The sequence below is a fragment of the Tupaia chinensis genome, unplaced genomic scaffold (genome assembly GCF_000334495.1).
Source record: "Tupaia chinensis unplaced genomic scaffold, TupChi_1.0 Scaffold000575_1, whole genome shotgun sequence".
NCBI lineage: Eukaryota > Metazoa > Chordata > Mammalia > Scandentia > Tupaiidae > Tupaia > Tupaia belangeri.
The window spans coordinates 2480488-2506171 of record NW_006160089.1 but is presented as its reverse complement, the minus strand read 5'-3'; the positions used below and the strand labels follow the sequence as shown (position 1 = coordinate 2506171).

General features: G+C 53.5%; 1 protein-coding gene across 2 annotated transcripts in view; it reads right to left on the bottom strand.

The window, feature by feature from the left end:
- Window positions 1-1146: 1146 nt before the first annotated feature.
- Window positions 1147-25684, bottom strand: part of OLFML2A (olfactomedin like 2A) — a 33146-nt gene continuing 8608 nt past the window's right edge. The window contains exons 2-8 of one of the 2 annotated variants that reach the window (XM_027775598.1): window positions 25182-25445; window positions 18370-18477; window positions 11042-11251; window positions 9122-9371; window positions 6600-6854; window positions 3545-3730; window positions 1147-2218 (exon numbers count right to left, since the gene is read on the bottom strand). In XM_027775598.1, the coding sequence (XP_027631399.1) occupies window positions 1614-2218; window positions 3545-3730; window positions 6600-6854; window positions 9122-9371; window positions 11042-11251; window positions 18370-18477; window positions 25182-25445 (1878 nt within the window). In that variant the 3' untranslated portion in view covers window positions 1147-1613. The remainder of the gene's footprint in view (window positions 2219-3544; window positions 3731-6599; window positions 6855-9121; window positions 9372-11041; window positions 11252-18369; window positions 18478-25181; window positions 25446-25684) is intronic. The other variant, XM_006158234.3, reaches the window with a different exon arrangement.

Sequence of the window (25684 nt, the reverse complement as noted above, 5' to 3'; positions counted from 1 at the left end):
CTCCCCGTGTGACTCTGAACCCCCTGCAAACCTTTCTAGGCCTATTCTCCCTTTGGTGAAACAGGAGTGGGGCAGGAGAAGGGTTTTCAGGCTCTAAAAATACTGTCCTGAGCAGATGAGGGGCAGGCTTGAAGGTCTTGTCCTCTGGCTGGCCTGGGCCTGGCCGGCCTGGGGTCCAGGGAGCGACCGCAAGTCTTGGGCTTGGGGCAGCACTGGCACCGTATCTCTGATGCCAGAAGCCAGGCGTGCAGAACCCGCTCCTTCCCTCCCCTGCAACCAGAAGGCCCAGTGCCTCCTGTGGACCCCCGTCTGACCCAAGCTGCTCAGACCCACTGTCCTTTCTAGTCCCCAGGCTGCTCACCAGCCCATAAATGACCGGGTCAGGACTGACCAGGAGGGGCCCTGCGCCATCCTGGTACCACACTAACCGAGGGCCGAGGGCCTGACCCTGGTATCCCTGAGTATATGTTGTGGGTTTGAAGGCCCCAAAAGAACAAGGTGGACCCCAGGACCCAAGGCTCTGGAAGGGCCAGAGAGGGGCCTGAGGCCTGGGTATGTGGCCAAAGCCAGCACTCGGGTGGAGTGGGAACTCGGCCGGCTCCCACCCTGGGGGCAGCTGCCTGCGGCCTCCTCAGCTGCTGCTGCAGAAACAGATGACGGCACTGATGGAGAACACGAGAAAACCAAAACGAGCGCAGAGGGAGGGGCCGGGACCAGGAGCCAGTGTTGTCTCCTGGGGTGTGGTTTCTGCTCAGTGGCTAGGTGATGGTAGCAGTTTGGAATGCGGCAGGACACCAGTGGGTGGGGCAGGGGAGCTGGCTAGGCAAGAAGCAGGGACATTGGCCAAGGGGCCCAAAAGCCAGGGCCACTGATGGGGCTCAGGCAGAACCGGGGCCTGGGGTGGCGGGCAGAGTCGGAGCCTCCACCCAACACGTGTGTGTTGAGCCCAGAGGCCGCTGATTTTTTTTTTGGAAAGGTTTTTGCTATAGGGCGCATGCGTTTGCCAGAGAGCCAGAGAGAGACAGAAAGAGAGAAATCACCCCCCAGGGGGGATGGCCACACCACAATCCCTTCTCCTCCATTCTCCTCTCGGGATCTTGGGCACGCACGCACACGCGCCCGGCGTGAGTTTAAGCCACCGGGTCCGGGCCTCCAACCTCAGTCGGCTACATGGGAATCCAGCGACATAGCCATTACACTAACTGCTGGTCCCAGAGGCCGCCAATTTGAGCAGCCCTGGGGTGGGAAACAAAATTGAGAGAACAAGAGAAGTCTCCTCATCTGTAAAACGGGGCTGTAGTGAGAGCACAGCCTTCCTGGTCGCATCGGGAGCATCAGGCAAGAGCTGTTGCCTCCAGCCTCCGTCTCCTCTGCTGTTACATGGGCTCATGATCTCTGCCTCCAAGGAGCAGGGGCATCCGGCGGGGACGTGCATGCAAAGCGCTGGCACAGAGCTTGGCAGGGAGAAGCGGGACCAACCACTGGTGCTAAGGCTCGTGTCCTCCAGCCTAGCCCAGGCTGCCCCCAATAAATATGGGCCGGGTCGGGGGCAGAGTTGCTGTGAGGAGCACCCTCCCCTGCTGCTGCCCTGGCCCGTGTGCTTGGCTCCCCACTCAGCCCACGAAGTGGAGGGTGTAGGTGAGCTGGTGGCCGTTGTCCCAGGCGTACAGCACCCGCTCCTTGGGGTTGTAGTCGATCTGGGTGGTGTAGGCATGCTCGTTGAGGAAGGGCAGCTGGGGGCGTGCGTCGGTGCCCGTGTGTGTGTCGAAGGCGTAGGCAACCTGGCCCTCGTGCTGGTTGTAGGTGTCCACGGCATACAAGATGCCGCACACCAGGAAGCAGTTCCCATAGGAATTCCGCCGCAGCCGCGTCTTCCACGTGGTCTCCCGGTGCACGGAGAGGTCGCCTGGGTCCAGGCGGCTCAGCACGATCACCTCCGGCTGGGCCTCGTCCTGGTCGTCCACGGCGGGGTAGATGACCCACAGGCCGCTCTCGTCCACCGCGAAGTCGATGTCTGAGTGGCCGCGCCACTTCCAGGGCGTGGTGTCCTCGTACACCACGTCGGGCAGCAGCGCCCAGGAGGCCACGAAGCGCTGGCGCAGGTCGTACTTGATGATGTTCTTGGTGAAGGCGCGGTTGTAGAAGAAGGCGCCCTGGTACACCACGTGGCCCGTGCCAATCCAGTTGTAGGGCAGCTTGTACATGTTACTCCAGCGGCCTGCGAGTGGAGGGAGGTGGTCACTGCAGGGCTCCTGGGCAACCCCAGCCACCCTGCCTGCCGGGGAGAAACCCCGTGGGCTCTGGAGTGGCCCCCAGCAAGCAACTGATACCCAGAGTGGACCTTGTGGCTGGAGCTGGGGCTGGGCCGGTTACTTGGTCTCGGGACAGTCCTGTGGAGGAGCTGCTATCCTCATCCCCTTTGCTATGAGGAAACAGGCTCAGAGGCTGAGGTCACCCGGTCACTCAGACATGGTGGTGCCAGCCCCCTCACTCTGTTGCAGGGCCTTTCCCCCTCCTGCCCCTTCTGTCTGAACTGCCAGTCCCCATTCAATCTGCTCGGGGAGTGCATGCCTATCATGCAGAGCCCTCAATGTTACTTCCTCCAGGAAGCCTTCCTGGACTTCCTTAGGCTGAGTAAGGGCCTTTCCTTTAGTCCCCCATAATCCTTTGCCTTGACACTTATCACTGGCTTCCTCCACCAGCCTGTGAGTTGCTCAAGGCAGAAAGCAGGCCAATTTAGAGCTGGCAGGGGAAGGGCTTCAGCTGCTCGGGCCACACTCTGTGACTCCATGGCTGTCAGGGTAAGTCCAGATTCCTTCTCGTGGCTCACGGAGTCTGCCCCAGCCTACGCTCCTGCACTAGCAGCCCTCCCACTGCCATGCTACCAACTTCCTCTCATTCTGGGCCTTCTGCCTGCAACACCCTTCCCTCTCCCCTCTCCCTTCTGCATGGCTTCCTCCTGTTCTTCCTCAGCTCAGCAGCAACTCCCCTGGGAAGTCTTCCTGGATCTCCAGGCTGGGCTCCCACAGCTCCCTGAGCTCTCTGTCCATTGCCATATCCCAAATGTCTCTCTACACCTGTGTCTCCTGGGCCAGACTGTGGCTTTCTGGAAGCCTTGTCTAAAAAACAACTCCATCCCCGACCATGTCACAGATCTGATAACCAAAGTCCTGCCCTTCCCTGTGCTGAGGGCTCATCTTGGCCCCTGCCCAGGCCGGCAGCTCCTCTAAGGCCTGGGGCCTGCTTACCTGTAAAACAGGTGATAAGCCCCAGGAAGCTACCATGACCTGGCATAGGCGGACAGCACAGGGTGAGCGCTGGGCAAGTGAAATGGGCATGCCCCCCTTGATGCTGAGGTACCTTCCAGAGGGCAGGCCCACACCCATCTTCCCCGCCGCTCCCGGCACATACCGGTGCTGCGGATCAGGCTGGGCCCCCAGCAGTGTCCCCAAACCTCCCTCTGGCTGTAGCTGGCCTTCTAGAGCGAGGCCAGGCTGGGCCCTCCCGGGCTGCCATGCCCTGTCTCCTCCCATCTCGGGCCAACCTTGCTTGAAGTTCTCCAGGTTGCGGAACTCCACCAGGCTGTTTCCATAGTAGTAGTTGGTGACGTAGATCCTGTCGTCCGGAGCTGCGGGGTCCTTCATCCAGGCTCCCTCGTGGCGCCCGTAGCTGTGGTGCCTCACAGGGGGGTCCACGGCCCGGAGGGTGCCCTCGCAGCTGGCCTCTCTGCCTGTGGGGAGCGAGGGACACAGCATTGGGTGTGCAGACCCACGGGCCCCGAGCTGGAGCCACGGTCCCGGTGACGTCATCTGGACCAAACTGAAGGCCCCCCAGAGGTTCTGACTGTGGACTCCCCCACTTGCTCATAATCAAGGCAATGCCCGAGCACTCTGGAAAACACGGAGCCTTCAGAGAAGGAGAACGGAGAAGATGAAAGCCGTCCCGAATCCCATTATACACTGCATGCGGGATCTACAGAAGTCAGACTCGTGGAAGCAGAGAGGACGGTGGTCACCAGTGGATGGGAGACTGGAGACACTGGTCAGTTAGAGGAGTGAGTTCAATATTTCATATAGTCATAAATGTTCTCACCATGCCAAAAAAAACCAAACGTGGTCCAGCCAGTGGCATGGTGATTAAGGCAGCTGGATCCCACATGGATGATTTTGCGGTTTGAGTCCTAGACCTGGCACTTGAGAAGCACGCTGGGCATGTTTGGATATGTGTCCAAAATCCCACGAGGAGAATGGAGGAGAAGGGATTGTGGCACGGCCGCCCTCCCTGGGTGGTGATTCCTCACTTTCCCTCTCACTGTCTCTCCAGTGAGCATACATGCCCTATGGCAAAAATCTAAAAGAAAAATCATATTGTACATCATACATACATACATAGGTACAATTTTTATCAATTAAAATGCATAGAATTTCTTAAAATAAATTAAAAATTAAAAAACTAAATATATTAATTTTTCAAAGAAAATTTTAAACATGGTAATTTCTTCTTTTTTTCTTGGTATATACAATCATGCAGGGATACTTTTATAAGCTACAGAAAAACCCAGATTCATCCAAATATAGTTATATATATCCTGATTTTTTTCCTTTTATGGAGAAATGTTTCACATCATTAAATAGCTGAGGGGTATGTGTGTATGATGGCTTTAAAAACCAGGTCCAGGACTTGAACTGCAGTCAGCCGTGTGGTGGTCTGCTTCAACCACCATACCACCTGCTGGCCCCTTCTTTTATTTAAAGAATTATTTTATTTAATTTTTTATTCATCATTGTTATTATTTTAAAAATGTGACCAGAGAGACACAGAACAAGAGGGTGCATTCAGCTTTATAGGTTGGGCTGGAAATTGAACCAGAGCCTCCCATGTGACTGCAGCTGGGCCCAACTAGCCTTTAAGTAAGTGATTTCAAGGTCCTGCTAGGCCACTGGACAGCTGTGCCTTTTCATTTACTTAACCAGTCCCCTGGGGTCAAGTCTTTTTTTTTTCAATCTGCCAGAGGGTGCATGCATTTGCTGGACAGAGACAAAGGGAGGGAGAGATGTGAAAAAGCACCACTGGGGGATGGCTGCACTGCAATCCCTTCTCTTCCATTCCTGGGACTTTGGTCACACATACACACATGCCTAGTATATTTCTCAAGCCACAGGGCAGGGACTTGAACCATGCAGTGGCAGTCAGTCATGTGGGATCCAGCTGCCTTTACCACCACACCACTGGCTGGCCCCCAGGTTCAGCTCTTTAGTTCCAGTTGTCTGTTACAGACACAGTGCTGTGATAAAACCACTTCGGCTGTCGCTCTTGGCCACATCACTGGTAATCTTTCAGGAAAATGCCCTAGAAGGGGAATGCACACAGACAGCTGCTGGGGATGGTTTGAGGGCTTGTTATCAGACAACTGGTTTACCTTCCAGAATGAAGGGGCCCATGACCTAAGAAGGAAAATTACTGCCATGGGACACGCATCAAAACTGTAAATGTGGACCTAACGCCAGGGCCAAAGACTGCATGGATGATGAAATAAAGAGAAGAGATAGCTGCTGGATTTGATGATGGGATTCTAGGTGGCATTTTAAGAAGAGCTTGTTGAAAATATGCCTGTTTTTACAACCACTTAAAATGTCAGCAACATTTGTCTATGAAGGCCCAGACAGTAAATATTTCAGGCTTTGCAGACTACACACTTCTGTCCCATAGTCTCTCTCTTTTTTTTCCCTAGTAACCCTTTAAAAATTGGGACCAGAAGATGGCATAATAGTTACGTTGCTGGACTCCCAGGTAGTCGACTGTAGTTTGAGTCCCAGACCCGGCGGCTTAAAATTCACACTGGGAACATGTGTACACATGCCCAAAATCCCAAGAGAAGAATGGAGGAGAAGGGATTGCAGTGTGGCCATCCCCCCAGGGGAGTGATTTCATGCTTTCTATCTCTCTGTCTCTTTCTCACTTTCTGTCTGTCTCTCTACGTGTGCAAGCAGACATATCCTATAGCACAAATCTCTCTAAAATGAAAAAAAACAGTAAACACTGGAGTCAGATGGTGGCACGGTAGTGAAAATGCAGCGCTCTGTGAGGCGATCCCACAGGGGACTCACATCTGGAGACTCCCTGAGTAAGCCCAGCACATGGATGCCCATGGTCCGGGGCTAACTGCGGCTGGGGTGATCGTGGCATCAGACCCTATTGGGGCATTCCCTCCCCTCGCCTCGCTCATGGAGGAAATCAATATGTAAATTAAAGCAAGAAGAAAACCAAGACCAGTCCTATAGCCTAGTGGTTAAGGGACCTGGAGCCCATATGATCCACTGTGACTCGAATCCCAGCTCCTGACAGTTTGTAAAACACTCCGGGTACATGAGTGTGTGCATGCCCCAGATCCCCACAGGATGAGAAATGGAGATGAGACTGTGGCATGACCATGCCCCATTAGAACACGCTTTTCCCCTCTCCTTGTCTCTGTCTCTCTCTGGTGAACATATGCATCTGGCCACAGAAAAGGGGAGGTGGGATATTATGAAAGGAAAGGAAAGACCACTCTTAGCGTGAGGATGAAGGCTGTGGTTTGTACCCCTGTGAGGTTTACTCACCTTGGCCAGGGACTTCTGGGCGTGAAGGTGGCTCGGTGGGCAGAGGACTGGAGGTGGGAGCTGGGGTGGTGGTGGTGGTGGTGGTGGGGTCTGAGGTAGGCATGCCAGGGGCCAAGTCCATGCCCTCTGAGGTCCTGGGCCCAATGTCGTCCTGCTCGGTGGCTGAGTTGGGCTCAGGTGGCCGGCCCTCCACCTTGGGCGGCAGCTGCTCCAGCCAGGAAGGGCCTTTGAGGGCATTGTCTGTGGACAGAAGACCTGCACTCACGTCACAGGGGCCTTGCTGCTGCTTGGGGGTCTCCCCAGGCTCACTGGGCTCCCAGCAGCTCGGGGCCATGGGGGGAAGAAAGCAGGAGGCCTCTTTGCAGCTGCCCCACGCCCCAAAGGAAGGAAAAGCCTTCATATAAGAATTGGGAGGACTCCGTGGTCAGCAGAGGGGCTCCAAGCCCAGTTCTGTGACTCCCCAGGGGACCCAGGCAGGTGCCCTGATGGTGAAACCAGAGGAATGAGGCCCACCTTGCTGGATGTTGTGTTTAGAGCAAAGTGTATTCAGAATGTAGGCCAACAGGTGGTGTGGAGATTATGGAGGCTAGATCTCACATAGCTGATTTTGCAGTTCAAGTCCTGGACCCGACAGCTTGAAAATCATGCTGGACATGTGTGCATGTGTGTGTGCCTGCCCAAAATCCTGGGAGGAGAATGGAGGAGAAGGGATTATGGCATGGTCATCCCTCCTGGGGGGTGATTTCTCACTTTCCTCTTCCCTCTCTCCAGTGAGCATGCTCTCCCTTAGCAAAACTTAAAAAAAAAAAAAAAAAAAAAGTGTCTACACAATGCTTACGCAGGCCCCAGTCAGGGGAGGTGCAGTCTGAGCGTCCTTTCCCTCCTTCCATGTCGGTCACTTGCTACCAACTCCGCCTTCCATCTCCTGACCCAGCCCCGGGAGGCAGAAGCCCTGGCTGCCCTTCCCAGGCTTTCTCCCTCTCCTCTCCCCAGAGCCCGCCCAGCCTCGAGTTTCATTGCCCAGCTTTGCCACCCCAGGTGGGGAGGGCAGCTGCAGCCAGCTTCCTGTCACCTCAGGTCCCCAGGTGTCTTTGCAGCTCCTGTGGGGCCTGGTTTCGGGGCCACTTCTGGAGCATGCCTGATCCCCACACTTCTCGGGGCTGGGATGAATGAGGTCTGCATAGGAAAAGCAGGAAGACTCATGCCATGTGGCCAAGGGACAAAGGTCCCTCACCCTCAGGGACAGCTGTGAAGGGTTAGGGTTAGGCCTGGCTCCAGTCCTGCTCGCCACCACCCCCGTGAAACGGAGCCAGTCCCTTCCCTGAGCTCGTCTCCTCGCCTGTGGAGCATGGCTGTGCCAGCCTCAGATATGACAGCATGTGTGAGTTCCCACGTGGGAACACGGTGTGTGACACCAGGGACAAAGGAATGGTGTCTGGGCCTTGGGGGGACACTGTATGGCCAGCTGGAGGAGGGCAAGGATGAAGATGGCGCCTCACTTCTTCTTTTTCCCTCCGGCTGGCCTTCCTTTTTACACAGGGGACTGGCCAGGCCCTGCTGAGGACGCCCCTGCAGCCTGGGCCCTGGCAGCACAGGGCAGTCCCTCTGGTCAGGCCCCTGCCAGACCAGGGGCCTGTTCCCACGGGTCCTGCTGGCAGAGCCAGGTGCCCGCAGCTGTCCTGGGACAGTGCCTCAGCCGGGGTCAGAGGTGCCGGGCCGGGGCCAGGCAGTGCTGGCAGGCTCAGGCCTGCAGCTGGCTCCAGGGGCTGGAGAGGAGGCCTTGACTGAGAGGAAACAAGGGGACTCTGGCCTGGCTCCCGGGGACTTCCTTGGAGGGGGTGGTCCAGGAAAAGGCACAGGTCTGGGGCACTCCTCAGAGCATGGGAGGACAGCCAGTATCTGAGAGGGTCTTCGAGGGGGATCAGGAGCCACGGCCAGCAGGGACCGTTCGGAACTTTGGGGGCTCATGGGACTTCTGTCCCTTATTTCTCAGTTAATCACTTTGGTGCCCTTCCCTATGACCCGGCAGGGAGAGGCAGGAAATACAAGAGTCTGGGGGACCCTTCTTTGGGATGTAGGAGGGAGGTGCTGGAGGGGCCAGTCTAGAAATGAGAGGTACCCTGAGGGGACCTGTCACCTCCCAGGCCCTGTGTTCTCCCACCCACCTGTGACGGCTGCCTGGTCTCGGGTATGGTTTTTCTCACTAGACTGTGAGCTCTGTGGGGACAGAGACCTCTATGTCACTCCCTGTCACCTGGTACACAGCAGACCTTCAGCAAATCTTTGAACGAATAAAGGGAAGTCCAGTGAACGTGAAGATGACTTTAAATTCTGGGAAGAAACTGCACGGCCCTTTGCGTGGCTCCATTTCCTCCCCAGCACCCCACGAGTGGAGCATCCCCGCTGTGTAGACGGGCAAGAGGCCCCACTAGGCAATCAACGGGCGAAGTTGAAATCTGGGGACGCCTGACTGCAGAGGGGACCTGGGGTGCCTGGGTGGGGGTGGCTCCCCCCTAACTCACCAGCCACAGCGTCAGTTGCCTCTTTCTGGCCTGCCTTGTAGTAGGTGAAGCCCCGGATCACAGCCTGCTGCTGGGCCAGGGCCCGGGGCTTGGCCGTGGGCTGGAGGAACCTGCCCCTGCCGCTCTCCTTCCTCAGCTTCTCCACCTTCAGCAGCTTCTCCTTAGGAGGTTTCGGGAGGCCTCGGTCTACCAGGCTCTTCTGCACGCTGCCGTATTTGTTGGTGCCCTTGCCTTTCCCTCCGACTGTGTCCTGGGAGAGAAGGGAGGTCTCAGGCTTCGGGGGCGGTAGATAGGACGTTGTCGAGGCTCAGAGCTCAGCCTGTGGGGGCTGGAAGTGGCTCTCCCCAGTGCTCATGAGTCCCAGCTCTCCTTACCTTCTCACAGGGCCACACCCAGGACCAGCTTGCCTTGGTCTCCCCACCCAGCCCTCTTGCTGGCTTGACTCCCAACATGCCCTATTAGACTCCTGTCCCATTTCCTGGCTGCGTCCGGCCGCCAGAGGAAGCAGCCTTGCCCGCCTGGTCAGCATCTCAACCTGTCCCCTCACTCAGTGGCCTTAGGGCCGAGGAGAGGGCTCAGGCCCTCAGACAGGGTGGCCCACTCACCCCAGCATGCCGGAACTTTCCTGGTTTGAGTACCGGAAGTCCTGCATCCTAGGAAACGCGTCAGTCCCGTGCAAAACTGGGATGGATGGTCACCCTACCCCCAGGACACGCACTTGCCGGCGTCACTTCCTATGTAGATGCCTGTGAGGCCGCCTGGCGCAGGAACACAGGGCTGTGATGTCACCCATTGTTAGGCAGAAGCTCTGGCAGTAACGCGTACAGTATCTGGGCGCCTCTGGGCCACTGCCAAAGCAGGATTCGTCGTGCCTGTGCAACTGCCTCCCCCACATTATCGGCATCTAGGCGGTCCCGGCCGACACAAAGGGCCCATTATCACAATGTCAGCACAGGAGGAGGGTGGGGAGGAGGGGCACAGCCCGGCAGTCACGCAGACCCAGACGTCCCAGCCGTCACCTCTCTCCACGTCACCTCATCTGCCAGTCGGGCGGGGATCGTCCCTCTTCACGAGGTTTAGAGTAAGGATTCAGGTGCCAGCTCCCTCCACTCACGAAAAACACAAGGCCTCTGTGAACAGTGGTGTGGCTGTGTCCTGCACACAGGCGACCAGCAGAAGGTGGGTGGATGGGGTTGAAATCTAGTCTACACTCGCAGTGCCATACCATACCCCTCGGCGTGCGTCTAGGAAGGAAGGAGCCTTTGTGCAATTCGTTCATCCCAAGGTGGCTCCTTTTTCTAATTGACTGGCTGAGGGAGAGCCATGTTTGCGATGTGCCTGTCTGAAGGAAGGGACTTGGGGACCGTGCATAAAGGTGCCATCTGTGATGCGTGGCCTGGCCTGGTGACCAAATTACTGCCTCTGCTCACTCTGTGGCCTGAGCTTGAAGGTGGAACACCTGGGCCTTTATTGCAGTTCTCCACTCCAGGGTCAGATGAGCAGGTATTAGTCTTTGGGACCCCCAAGGCACTGCCCAACTGCTCCTAAGCAGGCCCGACCCAGCCAGGGGTCCAGCCACAGCAAGGGAGGCTAGCAACAGTTTTGCTGCAGGAGATCTGGTCTCCTAGGGCCAGGTCACCCTTGCCCCAGTGGTTTGGGAACTTGGAAGTGAGAATATTGCCAAACACCTGGCCTAGGGGCCAGTCCCATGGCTGGATCTGCTTATCTGCCCCAGCAAACCTGTGCTGAACGCGCTCAGAGTATGGCAGACACTTCTTCCCCCTGGACTCTCTAGCTTAGACAGCTCTCAGCCCTGTCCTGTGACCCCTACCCCACCAAGCTGGCCCACAGGGCTGAGGTCTTAGCACACTGCTACAGACTCAGCCACCTCCAGCCCCAACATTGGAGTGGGAGCCTTACCTGAGCTTTGCTCCCGGGGTGCGCAGCCGAGGCTGGGGCAGGGGCAGCTGCTGAGTCCTTCTGCAGCAGCTGCAGGCCCAGGCTGGACAGCTCCTTCTTGATGCTCGTCATGATGGCTGAGTGGTTCTCGTAGAGTTTCAGCTGCTCGCTGAGGTGGCGCAAGCCCTCCTGCACCACTTCATTGTCCCGGCTCAGGTTGGCCTTGATGCTCTGTGGGGGCAGGGTTGGAGGTCTGTCCCTGGCCAGTGTCCTGGGCACCCTTGCTCCGCAGGGACACCCCAGCTTCCACCATTGGGCCTTGCTGCCCAGTCTCCTGAGCAGGGCATGGGATGTGGGGGCGGCACTGGTGCGTGGAGCAGAGCATGCTCTTAGAGACCCCGTGCTTACTGGGGGCGGGGAGGGGTCTTTACAGAGTGAAGAAATGGATACTATAGGTACGTGGTACTAAATTAAGAGATATAAACGGGTATAAAAATATGTCTTCCTCAAGTTCTTTCTTTTTATAAGAATGATTTCATTTAACGATATTTATTTATTTATGTAAATTTGACCAGAGAGGGACAGAGGAAGAGAGAGAGAGAAAGTGAGAAAGCAAGCCACCAGGTCCAGGACTCGAACTCTGGTCAGTCATGTGGGAGTCTGGCGCCCTTAACCACCACGCCACCTGCCAGTCCCTCAAGCCCTTTGTTTCTCAGTGCCAAAAAATTGTTACGGATTTCTTATGCATCCTTTGAAAGACGATCTGTACACACACAGGGACAAACGTTTATGTGCACAAATATTCCTGGCACTTTGCTTCTTCACTGAACAGCCTATTTGGGGATCTGCTCTACAGCACTACACAGCGTTCCCCGGTGCTTTCTTCAGTTGGTTTTGTTAGGCAGGGTCTTGTTGTCTCGATCCTCTGCCTCAGCTTCCTAGCAGGAACTGCAGGCATGCTCTACCACACCCCCTTGATTTTTTAAATAGTTTTAAAATATTTTTTGTTTTTGCCATAGGGTATGTGAGCTCACCAAAGAGAGACAGAGGGAAAGGGAGAAATCATCCTGCAAGGGGGATGACTATACCACAATCTCTTCTCCGTTCTCCTCTTAGGATTTTGGGCTTGCACACACATGTGCCGGCATGATTTTCAAGTCGCCAGGTCCAGGACTCGAACTGCGGTCTATCATGTGGGAGTCCAGTACCTTAACCACTACACCATCTGCTAGCCTCACCGACACTTTTTTTTTTTTTTTTTTTTAAAGAAAGTCTGACTATGTTGCTCAGATCAGCTTCGAGCACGTGTCTTCCTGTCTCAATCTCATGAGTTGCTGTGTTTACAGGTGTGGTCATCACACCTGGCCTTTAGGTTGGACTGGGAATCAAACCCAGGCTTCTTTTTTTTTTTTTTAAATTTTTAACATTAATATGCTATACATCATTACAGTATACAAAATGAATTTTTCATCCAAAATACATTGTCTGTTGGCTCAATCAAGTATATCAACATATGTGTTATCAACAAACAATTTTCCATTTCTTATGTCTTGTATATTTTGAGTTTTTTCTCTTTTTTTGCCATCCTTGATTCCCTATCCCTAACCCTCTGCCCTGTCCAACCCTCCTCCCATTGTCTCTGTTATCCCTGTTTGCTTTCTATGCCTATCCCCCCATTTAATTGATTTGCTAATGAACTTAATTTGTCTAAATATTTGCAATAGCAAGCACAGCTGATATTTACATACACAAGAACCCATGTCTGACTTTAGGCATAAACCTCAGTGAGTAGAATGAACATACTATAAAATGGTACCTAGCTGGGGCTATATAGCTTACTGTGGTCATCAAATACACAGTTTTTTCTTTAAATTTTGGTAACAGTTTTAGTATTTTTTTCTCTGAATTTTTTTTTTATATTCCATTTCTACTTTCATATATATGTTTTTTTACCCCATGTCTAGCCCTCTGCCCTATTCCACTCTCTTATTACACTATCTCTGCTGTCTACAGTTGTCTTCAATCCCTTTTCCCCCAACATTTCGTTGGTCACACAATATCATAAGTAATCTAACTACTTTCAATAGCAAGATCAGCCGATGGTTTCAAGAAAAGCAGTTTTGAACTGGTAAGGATATTTCTTTGAAACTTAAAGCCTAGAAACAGGTTAGTATTCTGTTCAAATAGTCGGAACATGAATCTATTGATAGCTGAAGACAGGACAAAAGTCCTTAAAACCAGACAACAAAGCTTAGAAGAAAAGCAGCAATATTTTAGTCAAGTCGTAGAATACTGTTTCATCAGTTCAGTCTCATGTACTTAATCTTTCTTCTGTATCTGTTGAGGTTCGATGTTCCAGATTGAAATCTGGGATGTAATACTCAACTCCAGCTTTTGGCCCTACAATTAAGTTGCCCATTTTCTTAGTTTCTGAACTCTTATTTCTGTGTGTCTGCATTTAATTTTACTGACATAGCACTCCCTTAAGAACTTCTTGGAGATCCGGTCTGGTGCTGGTAAATTCTTTCAGGTTTTGTTTATCTGGGAAAGTTCGTGTCTTTTCTTCCCAAATGAACGATAACCTTGCTGGGTACAGAATTCTCGGTTGAAATTGCTTTTCCCTTAATACTTTGAATACATTTTCCCATTCTCTCCTCGCTCTCATTGTTTCCGATGAGAGGTCTGCCGTTAGTCTGATGGGATACCCTTTGTAGGTAACTTGCCTTTTTTCTCTTGCCAGTCTTAGTATCTTGTCTTTGTCTGTGGTTTTGGTCAATCTGGCTATAATGTGTCTTGGAGAAGATCTTCTTGGGTTGATTCTATTTGGGGTCCTCTGTATTTCTTGGGACTGAATCTTTGAGTGCCTCTCCAGGTTTGGAAAGTTTTCTTGCAGGATTTCATGGAATAGATTATCAATGCCCTTATGAGTCTCTTCACCTTCTGGGATGCCTATTATCCGGATGTTTGGATGTTTAATTGTATCTAGTACTTCTTGCATATTATTCTCAAATTTTTGGGCCATTTTCTCAGTCTTCATGGTGGATTTTTCTAGGCCAGCCATTTTCTCTTCTACATTAGAGATTCTATATTCTGTATGATCTAGTCTGCTTTTAATACTTTCAAGGGAGATTTTGACTTCTTGTATTATAGCCTTCATCTCTAACAGTTCCATCTGATTCTTTTGTAAAGTGTGAAATTCCTCTTTTAGATCTAGCATAAATTTCCTCACCTCCTGGAACTCTTCAACTCCTTTCTCCTTCCTCTTCAGCAGTTCCTTGTCTCTCTTCTCTTCCATCTCTGTTAGCTTTGCCATTATGAACGTTCTGAATTCTTTATCAGACATTTCCATGATTTCCATGGAACTCTGTGTGGATGAAGAGCAGCTATCTGTTTCCCTTGTGGGAGAGGTATTTTCCTGCTTTCCCATATATCTTGTGCTCCTGCAGGCTCCTGCAGCGGTTTCTAGTCATCTGGTGGATGATCAGTTTCTTCCCAAACACGCGAGTTTTGTATGCTGGAGGCCCAGTTATCAGTGGGACATCTTCCTTTTTCCCAAAATGACTAAATCGCAGGAGCCATGGAGCTGTCTGTCTCTTGAAGAAGGAAACCCAGGCTTCTCACATGGTGTTTGTGGAACACAGTGTCTCAGCAGCATGAGTCACATGGCTGGGCCTCCCAAGTCCATTTTAAATTTTTCTATAAGGGTGCATGCACTTGCCAGGGGGAGAGAGAAAGAGAGAGAGAGAGAGAGAGATGGCTATCGCCTCCCAGGGTGAATGGTCACACCGTAATCCCTTTTCCTCCTTTCTCCTCTCGGGACTTTGAGCACGCACACACATGCCCAGTGTGTTTTTTAAGCTGCAGGACCTGGGACTCTAACTGTCCAGTCGGCCATGTGGGATCCAGCCACATTAACCTTCACGCCACGACCGGCCATTCCTCAGGGCTTTTAAGGCCACACAGCAGTATTGCCACTTCATGGGCAGGCCAGAAGTTATTTAGTCAGTCCCTTACCGATACTGATGGTCATTGATGTTGCTTCCCACTTTTTGCTATTTTTTTTAAAAAATATTTTCCTTAATGGTTTGTATTATTTATTTATTTATTTGACCAGAGAGACAGAGATAGAGAAGAACAATGAGAAAGCAAGTTGCCAGGCCTGGGACTTGAACCATGGTCAGCCATGTGGGAGTCCAGCACTTTAACCACCATGCCTCCTGCCAGCCCCACTACTTTAAAATTATTTTTTTAATTGCCACCAGCAGATGACATAGCAGTTATGTTGCTGGACTCCCACATGGCTGACTGTGGTTCGAGTCATGGACCGGGTGACTTAAAACTCATGCCAGGCACATGTGCGTGTACCAAAGATCCCAGGAGAAGAATGCAGGGGATTGCAGCATGGTCGCCCCCCAGGGGTTGATTTCTCACTTTCCCTCTCACTGTATCTGTCTTTCTCTCTGGCTAGTGCATGCACCCTAAGGCAAAAACCTCTAAAAAGAAGTTATTTTTTAATTTTATAGGTAATATGTAAGTACCTTATTTTTATAAAATACTCGATGGAATGAAACTCTGGAATTTTGTGGTGAGGAGTCTCTGGTCCCTCCTGGTCACCAAGTCTAGGACTTCTCTCCTGGCTGTATGGGCCCGTCCCATGACCTGGAGCCCAGCCTCTCCCCCTTGCTGGGGGTCCTGGCTGCCTGCTGAGCTTTAGCAGTCCCCCTTCTACTCCTGAGTCCTATGAATCACCCATCACCTAGGAAACCCCTCTGCTGGGCTGATGCCCAGGCTGGCCTTGCCCACTGGGCAGGACTCAGGAAACCGAGGCCACCTGGCAGGTGTCAGCCCTAGTCCCCAAAGCCCCAGCAGGTCTGAGGAACTAGTGGGATTCCTTTTCAGCAAAGCAGGACACACTGTGGTCAGATGCAGGAAGCACCTCTTTGCTGAGAAGCCACGGAGCACCCTAAGTGTGAGTTCAGAAATCCACTCCCAGAAACTTACAGAGGATGTGATAACCAGGAGTGAGTCACATCCAGTCTGCCACGGGTGACTCTGATTCAGGGACCACAAGGCAGCAGACAGGTATCAGGTGTGCCTGGGTTCAAATCCTTGCTCTCTGCGTCCTGGCTGGGTATCCTCGAGCTAGTGACAGCCTCTCTGGGCCTCAGTTCCCTTGCCTGTAAAATGGGGATCCTTGGGACCAGCAGTTGGCATAATGGCTATGTTGCTGGACTCCCACGTAGTCGACCGCGGTTTGAGTCCCGGACCTGGTGGCTTAAACTCACGCTGGGTGCATGTGCGTGCGTGCCCAAGATCCCGAGAGGAGAATGGAGGAGAAGGGATTGCGATGTGGCCACCTCCCCGGGGAGTGATTTCTCACTTTCTGTCTCTCTATCTCTCTCTGTCTGTCTGGCAAGCACACGCGCCCTATAGCAAAAACCTCTCCAAAAAATAAAAAAATAAAAAAATAAATGGGGATCCTCATCATAGTAAATTGCAGGGTCACTGTGAGAATCAGAGAGGTCAAGAAACAAGAAAATGCATGTGAGGACCAGCCAGTGGCGTGGTAGTTAAGGCGGGTAGATGCCACACAGACTGCATGGTTCGAGTCTCAGACCAGACTAGCAGTTTGAAAAACATGCTGGGTGCGTGTGCGTGCCCCAAATCCCAAAATGAGAGGTAAATGGAGAAGTGGCTGCAGAGTGACCGCTCCCCATGAGGGCTGCTTTCTCACTTTCCTTCTCTCTCTCTCTGTCTCTGTTCCCTCCAGCAAGTGCATGTATCCTCTGGCAAATTAAGAATAAAAGCAAGTGCATTAGGAACTAGATCCCGGGGAAGATGGAAGCCAGTGTAAGGCAGGTGTCCTCACCCTCAGCACCACTGACATTTGCCAGTCAGCAGTTTGTCTTTGGGGACTGTCCTGTGCATTGTGGGGACTGTGCATAAGGCAGACACTCTGACCTTAACCCACTAGAAGCCAGAAACCTCCACTCCATCTCCTGCCTACGTTGTAAAAACCGAAAACATGCCCAGACATCATTAATGCCCTGGGGGGGCAAAGTCACCCCTGGTTAAGCACCACTGGGATGAGGGAAGAAAGCAGAGGGACCCCGAATCGCTGCCCAGCTGCTAGGAGGAGTTTTCCTTTGGCAGACGCAGCCAGTTCCTCCTGAGCAAGGCCGCTCTGTCCACCTTCGCTCAGGGTTGGCAAGAAATTATTTTTTTCCATAGGGTTATCACTTAGTAAACTGTGGTTAACAGAAGCAAAGCACAGATAGTGCAAGACAGAAGATAATTAAAACGTAATTGCTCTTTGGCTGTGGAAATCATTTCTGAATTGTTCTAGGCCCAGCAGATATACCTTCCAGATTGTCTGGCTCAGCTACATGAAGTGAGTTAATATTTCCTGAGATTACAAAAGAAAAGGTCAAAGGAGCCTAACTTCAGAGCCTACAGCGGGAGGGCCTGGCATACACTAGGTGCACAGGAAACACGCACAGAAGAAATTCAGTGAATGTCAGCTTTCTCCCAGCTGGCATGGGCTGGGCCAGTAGTCGGTGCTCACCAAACACTTGCTGAGTAACTAAAGCCACTGTACCCAGCCTGGGAGTTAGCAAGGGGTTAATCTGCTGCCCTGGGCACAGGATGCCCAGTGCCCCCTCCCTCCAGAAAGGAAGCTGGGAAAGGAAGACCCCACGCCCGCTCCTGGCAGCCGCGCATCCCCTGACTCCCAGCGGCCCAGCAGAGGCCGGATGCAGGAAACAGGCGGAGGCCAGGCCATGCCAGCAGATGCAAACCTTGAACTGCAGCCTGGACCCTCATGCTCGCCCACTTCTGTCCTGTCCCCGGGGGCAGTCCCAGCCACCTGCCCAGCCCTCAGCACACTCTCCCTGGCCAGGACTGGACACTGAGCACTTTGGCCTTTAATGCAAGTGACCATGAAGCTGGCTCCATGAGGGATTGGCCAGTCCAGCCATGGTACACCGACCCGGGGGAGGGGGCACCACTGACATGGGATCTCATGTGAATGGTGCCCCGGAGCTGTGCAGCCTGAGTCCTGATCTTGGCACACAGATCAGGACTCCAGCCCCCTCCACACCCCTATCATACACCCAGCATGACTCGGTTTCTCCGCCCAGCCTCCTGCTTTCCTGTAGGCCCAGTCACACCTGCCCCATCTTCATGGCTGAACCCTGGGGCCTGCCCTCCCTCCCCCAACGCCCAGCTGGAGTCCAGCTTCCAATGGCCAGCAGGGTCAAACCAGAATTTCCCAGGCCCCTGCAGACACTGCCCTTGCCCACCTCCCCGATACTGCAGCAGCCCAGCCTCTGGCTGAGCCCGACCCTTACCTCTTCCAGCGTGTTCATCTGAGAGGCTACCTTGCGGATGTAGGCGTGCACTTTCATTAGGTCCATGCTGTACAGGGTGCCCTCCAGGAGGTCCACCATAGACTGCAGCTGCCCAGGGAAGGGGGAAGGTTAGGCAAAATGTGCAGCCCGCAGCCAGGCACAGAGGGTGCAGAGGGTCCCCACTGCTCACCAGGCCCCGGCTGTTAGTAATCGCAAGAAAAGTGACAGGTCCCACCTTCTGAGCCCTTCCTACACGTGGGCCCTGGGCCAGGGCTCAACTGGGCTGTCGCTTAATCCTGGGAACAATCCCCAAGGGGCGTACGCAGCACTGGAGGAGTGCAGGTCCCCGGGGCCCTCTGACTGTTGTTCGAGTTCACCCTTGGCTCCCCTGTGCGTCCCTCTTTTTTATTTGCTATAGGGCACATGCACTTGCTGGCAAGGGAGAGAGCGAGTTCTCGAGAGAGCAAGAGAAAATACCCCGCAGGGTAGCCATTGCCATTCCTCCTCCTCCATTCTCCTCAGGGTTATGGGCGTGCAGCACATGTGCCCAGTGTAGTTTTCAAACCACCAGGTCTGGGATTCAATCCATGCGGTCAGCCAAGTGGGAGCCAGCTGCCTTAACCACTGTGCCACCGGCTGGTTCTGCACCTCCTTTTTAACAGTTTGTATCTGTGACATCAAAGAACCCCTTGCCTCCCCGTGGCAGGGAGTGTATACCCTCCTGGGGTAACCCTGAGGTAATGGCTGCTTGGTATAGAGGCAAACTGAGCTGTCACCTCCACTCTGGACCTCCCTGGGGACTGGGCAGAGGCTGGCACTTAGCCTGAGACCATGCTCTTGTGGGCGTTCCCACCCAGCACCCCCTACCCTAGGCCCGCTTCCCCCACATCACTGCCAATTTCTCCAGGGGTGCTTTCCTAATATAGTGGTCCGCTCCCCATATAGTTGTTTGTGGGAGGTCATTCCAAGACCCCCAGTGGAGGTACTGTCTCAGTACTCTGCATTTGCCTGCGCATGCCTGTGAAAACGTTTAGTTTCTAAACTAGGCACCTCGTTCAAACAGAACGAGTACAACAACATACTTCAATATCATGTATGTAAATATGGTCTCTTTAGCTCTCAGAATACCTTGTTATATGGCTGGCCCTATAGCCTAGTGGTTAAGGGAGCCAGATCCTATGTGGCCAACGTCATTCGAATCCTGGCCCTGCTGGCTTGAAAAAACTCCCGATGCATGTGCACATGTACGTGTGTCCAAAATCCCAACAGGACAGAGAAACAGAGGAGAAAGGACTGTGGTGTGACCAAGCCCCATTGAAGGGGTTTTTCCCTGTCCCCTGTCTGTCTCTCTCCAGTGCACCCTCTGGCAATTAAAAAAAAAAAAAGCATTGTACTGTACTCACCTGTGTTTTGGACTGTGGTGGGCTCTGGGTAACTGAAATCCCAGATAGCGGAACCACAGATAAGGCACAGTTGTAAATCACCTGCACACGAACCACTGGCTTGGCCTGACTCCACGACCCAGCTTTCTTCCTCATTTTACAGACCAGAAAGCTGCAGGTGACGGAGGTGAAGCGACGTGCCCAGGCTGCCCGGCTGCTAATGTGGGTAAGAGCAGACCCAGATCCCTAGAACCCAGACCTCTTTCCTGCTCCTTGTCTTGCGTTCAGATGGGGAAACAGGGGCGAGGGGGGGAGGGGCTTGCACGACAGGTCAGTGGCCTGGGGCTTTTCCAGGAACTGTCCATTTGCTTCCCCTGCCTGTCGCTCCTCATCACGATGTGACATTCCCTCCAGATGGCCAAGATGCCAGCTGGAATGTCAGGAAAGCTTGGCACAAGGGGCCGGCCGGGAAATCAGCCTCTCCTGGCTTCTTGGGAAGGACAGTTCTCTCATGGCCCTGCTCTGAGCCCTGCTCCTGTCTGGCCCTTGCCAGCTGTTTCCAAAGCAGTTTCACTCCCACTTTCCCTGGGTATTCACATGTTGAAGCCCGGGAGCGTTTCTCCTAGTGTTTCTGCTCTCATCTCTAAAACAGCGAAGGTGTGTGGGAGGCTCTATGGGAAGCAGGTGTGGGCCCAGAGTTGTCTTTGCTCCCACAAACTCCCTTTGGTCCTGGGCTTTTGTGGTACCCCAGGCTCTGTTCAGCATGGTCTGAGAACCATGCCCACAGACACACCTGTGCCTCGGATTCCTCTGCTGTGAAATGGGGCGATAACCCGGTGTGGAGAGGAAACCTCCGGGCCGCACTCAGCACAGGGCTGGCCCACTGCAAGGGCTTCGTGAATACTGGCGACAAACGTGACTATGCAGGGCCAAGGGGGCAGCTCCTGGCTACACTCTGCTGCCTTCGTGGCCACCAACACTGGCTTCCACAGGTCGCTCCCCTGCTATGTGACGCTCTGTGGCTCCCCACTGCCCACATGGGGCCTCTCACTTCCTGAGCCGGGCTGTCAGGCCCGTATGCTGTGCCCTGCCTCCCTCCTCAGGCTTGGCGGATGTCTCCTGTGGAACAGGCACTGAGGACAGCGATGAGCAAGACAAACAGGCCCTCACAGTCCCTCACAGCCTGTCAAGGACACGGGCAGTGACTGGCATCCAGATCAGGGACACAAGTGGTGATGCCCAGGCGCCCAGGTCTCTAGTGCTGGGCACTGCCTTGTCAGTGATGGGGTGTGCTCGGGAGGACTGCAGGCAGTGCGGTTCGCCGGGCTCTGACGGAGGAGCACGGGGCACACAGGACGCCCAGGAAGGGACAGTCCAGGCGAGGAGCACAGTGTGTGCGGACATGGAGGTGGGAGAGACACAGCCCGTCCGAGCCGGCCACTCAAGTGCAGCTGTGGGCCTGCGCCCGTTCAAACTGCTCCTTACCAGTCTGGGGAGAGCAGCCTCGGAGGACGAGCATGGGCCCTTAGGAACTTAGAGCACCTGACAGTAATCGTTTTCTTTCTTCATGACAGAGCGTGTGCACACGTGAGAATGAGAGAGACACGTACCCTCCGCAGGGTCTGGCCATGCTGGAATCCCTCCTCCCACCCTGCAGCCCGTTGGCTCCCGGGCACTCAGGCACACGATGGTGTGTTCAGGCTGACCCACTCAGGGCTTCCCACAGCGTCACCAGTGGGCTCCAGCTTCGCTCAAGCAGTGCATATCGCTGCACCAAGGAGCCGACCGACAACAATTTTATGTTTGTTGACGCTCACAATAAATCCTTGGATGGGCCAGCAGGCGGCATGGAGATAAGGTGCTGGATCCCACATGGCCAGCTGCGTGGTTCAAGTCCCGGACCTGGCGGCCTGGAAATCACACCAGGTGTGTGCATGCATGCCCAAGGTCCGAAGATGAGACTGGAGGAGAAGGGACTGCAGAGTGGCCATCCCCTGGGGGGTGTATGATTTCTCACTTTCCCTCTCTCTCATGAGCACACATGCTCCATAGCGAAAACTAGAAACAGAACAAAACAAACAAACAAACAAAATGGCAATAACCAACAAAACAAAAGCACACACGTAAATCATCAGGTGAGCTTACATTGAGCATATCTGTTTTTGCTTCAAGTCATTCTTCTGATTTCATTTGTATCGTGTTTTAAAGTTAAAAATCTTTTTAGAACTGGTCCTTCACTATAGTCTGTGTTAGAGGAAGTGACAGGTGCCCAGTGAGACCAGAGCAGAGCTGGGGGGCACCCTGTGCCACCCCCACTTCTCTTGCCGTCACTCAGAATGCCCTCGTGACCTCTCTGCCTGTGGGACTCCTACATACCCCTCAAGGCCTAGCTCCAGTGCCACGCCCTCCTTGGGGCTCCTGCAGTCCCTGGGCCATCCCTCAGCCCGACACTGGTCACACTGCCACTGCTGGGGTCAGCAGACATGTCCTCATGAGCCTGGGGACTCTTCAAGGGTGGGGCTGTCTGGTCGGCACCCAGAAGGAAAGGAGTAGAGATGACGCGAGAGGCATACCCTGCAGCCAGCCTTCGCGAGAAAGGGACGGGCAGGACGCCCTCGCCACCCACCCCACCCCACCCCGCCCCCACAACCACGCAACCAGGGCCAAGTCACAGCTGGGTCACTAGCTTGAGGGGAGAGCAGGGTAAGTGCCCCACCCGTGGGCTCCCCTTAACCTCCCACCTTGGGGCAAGCTCACAGAAAACCTCCTGCCTAGGGAGGGGAGTCAAGCTGAATGGGAGAAGCCCCTTGGCCCTAATCCTACTGTCTATGTCCTCCTCTTGAGGTTCCCTGCCTGCAGGGTACCCACTCCTGCCGCCAGGGTATCTGTGAGGCAGGGTCTCCTCTCCTCCCCCCAGTCAGGCGAGTCAGTTCCCACCCACTATGGATCGTATCTGTCTTTCCCCTTCGGATAGAGAGTGCATGCACCAGAGAGCGAGAGACAGAGGAAGAGAGCGAGAGAAGCACCCTGAATCGGGTCACATCATGTGGAGTCTCCTGTCCCCAGCCTTGTAGCTGCTCAGGATCTTGGGCACCCACATGCACACCTGGTGTGTTTTCAGGCTGACCAGGGGATCTGAACTCATAGCTGTCCACATGGCTTTTGGCACTGCAGCCCAGTCCACTGCCTGGCTGGGCCTGCTCCAGTTCTGTAAGACTGAATCAATACCCACCCCCTCCGTGGCTTCTCTGTACTGAAAAGACCTAAGGGGCCCAGAGAGTGCCTGGACCCCTCTGCTGGACAAGAGGATGTGGCAGAGAATTCTTGGGTTCAAATCTTAGTCTTTCCGCTTTCTTGCTGTGTGATCTTATGGAAGTCACAACTCCTCTCTGGGACTCAGATTCCCCCACAAGTAAAACTGGCACTGTAAGTGCCCTCGTCAAAGGTTGTGGCAAGGGTTCAGTCAGCCAGTGTTCACGAAGAGGCTTTGTGTCCTGTTGAGTATTCTTACACTTCAGTTCTGGGCATGCTGACGTGTGCAGAGCTGCGTTTGCCCCCATAAATGAAGGCCAGCCTAGGGCCTGGGCGCCTGAGTCTGCATGGCCCTAGTGAGGTCCTGGAAAGAGAGTGTGGTAGTACCCCCCACACACATCCTATTCTGAGAGTTTTGGCATTAGTTCAGGTGTTACAAAAATAAAACTAAAGCTAAATTTAAATAAACCATTTGTAGCCAAATGTTGGGGGACAGATTCTTCTTCCTCATGTTTTGCTATTCTGCATGCCTTGCGTGCAGAGGCTCTGACTGTGGTTCCCGGCAATGTAGCTGTCTACATCACATAACGGGCAGGCTCCGTGCCCTCTGAAAGAGTCGGACTCTCTAAGCACAGCACTCACTTCTGGAGCACAGCCCGCCGTGTGTACAGGTGATATCCAACCCTCACCATCCCACCCATGGGAACTGGGGCTGGGAGAGCCAGTGCAAGGACATGTAGATTTGCTGTGAGTAACAGTCCTTTGTCTCTGACCCAGGAGGCTCATGTCTTCTGCCAGCAGAAACTAGTAGCTTACAAGTGTGGTAACAGCTCAGACCTTCCAGTTTTCTTTTTTGTTTTGTTTTGTTTTTCGGAGAGTTTTTTGCTATAGGGCGCGTGTGCTCGCCAGACAGAGAGAGACAGAGAGATAGAAAGCGAGAAATCACCCCCCAGGGGGGATGGCCATGCCGCAATCCCTTCTCCTCCATTCTCCTCTTGGGATCTTGGGCACGCACGCACACGTGCCTGGCGTGAGTTTAAGCCACTGGGTCCGGGACTCGAACTGCGGTCGACTACATGGGAGTCCAGTGACATAGCCATTACGCTAACTGCTGGTCCCAACCTTCCAGTTTTTGACACCAAACAGGAAAAACAGGCACTTCTGGAGGAAGCTGTAAATTAAAAAGACACCAGACAAAAGAAGATAGGAGAATGAGGTGGTTTAGAACATATGCTTTGTAGTAGCCGGAGCTGGGTTCAAATCTCAGCCCCACCAGGTCTACTAAGCACCCAGGTGATGGTGGCATGAATGGCACAAAGGTGCCTGGCTGGTAGTGGGGATGGAGTAGCTCACACATGCTTAACCAAGCCATGTCCCGCAGAGGTAGTGCTTCATTTCCTATCTGCCAGCAGGCAAGGGAGGGACATGTTTCTTTTTCTCTTTTTTTTTTTGGAGAGGTTTTTGCTATAGGGCACGTGCGCTCGCCAGAAAGACAGAGAGAGACAGAAAACGAGAAATCACCCCCCAGGATGGCCACGCCACAATCCCTTCTCCTCCATTCTCCTCTCAGGACCTTGGGCACACATGCACACATGCCTGGTGTGAGTTTAAGCCGCCGGGTCTGGGACTAGAACCACGGTTGACTACATGGGAGTCCAGCGACATAGCCATTACACTAACTGCTGGTCCCAGGACGGAGATCTTTGTAATTCACACCAAGTAGAGACTCAAGGCTGACTGACTGAGTGTGGGCATGTCACCTAAATCCTCTAAACCTCGTTTTTCTTGCCTATAAAATGAGGACAATGACCCTATATTGCATGGTCTAAAGGTCCAGGGAAAGACTGTATAGAAGAGTTTAACACAATTTCTGTCACACAGGTAGTGCTTGAACACAGAAAATATTACACTAACAACAATAAAATGCCACAAAGTTTAAAATCTAGATAGATGCCAACAGATGAATTGGTTTGGGCAAAATACAGGAACCCTGGGATAGAGGGCAAGGGGCTCTGTTGAGGCAAACTAGGCAGAGATTCCTGCTCCCATCACTCGCTGGCTGAATGGTCTCGGACCAGGAGGCCCTCAGTTTCCTCATCTGTGAAGGGGTGGCAACTGCACCTGCTGCACAGAGCAGGCTGTGGGCACTCCCTCACTCCCACACCCCAGCAAGCCTACCTTGAGGAGCTCAGGCGCTTGCTTTTTGAGTTTCTCCATCTTCCACTCATTCTCGCAGGGGTTGAGGGAGGAGGGTGGCGCCGTGCAGGAGCAGCGGCAGTCAGTGCCGGAGCTCAGGGTCTCCACCGTGTAGAAGTCCTCCACCCGCGCCCGGCCGCTGCGCACCCGGCTGCATGCGTCCTTGCTCAGTGGCCGCATGATGCACTTGCAGCGGCAGTCGGAGCCCTCTGAGGTCATCCGCACTTGGTCCGTGTCTCCGAACACCTGTGGGGTTTGGGCAGCAGGAGAGGCTCCAGTGAGGAGCCAGCGCTATGGGATGCATGGGGAGAAGAGGCAGAATCCAGCCTGGCTGGTCTGGTAGATGTGGCATTAGAGGGAGTGGAGAAGGGGACAGCCTTTATGGGAAAATAGAGGCTTTGTAATTATCCCACAATTAAAATATTAATGGCCACTGTAGGAAAGTTTGTCAGTGTGTCAGAAAGTTAACCAGAGGATCAGCAGGA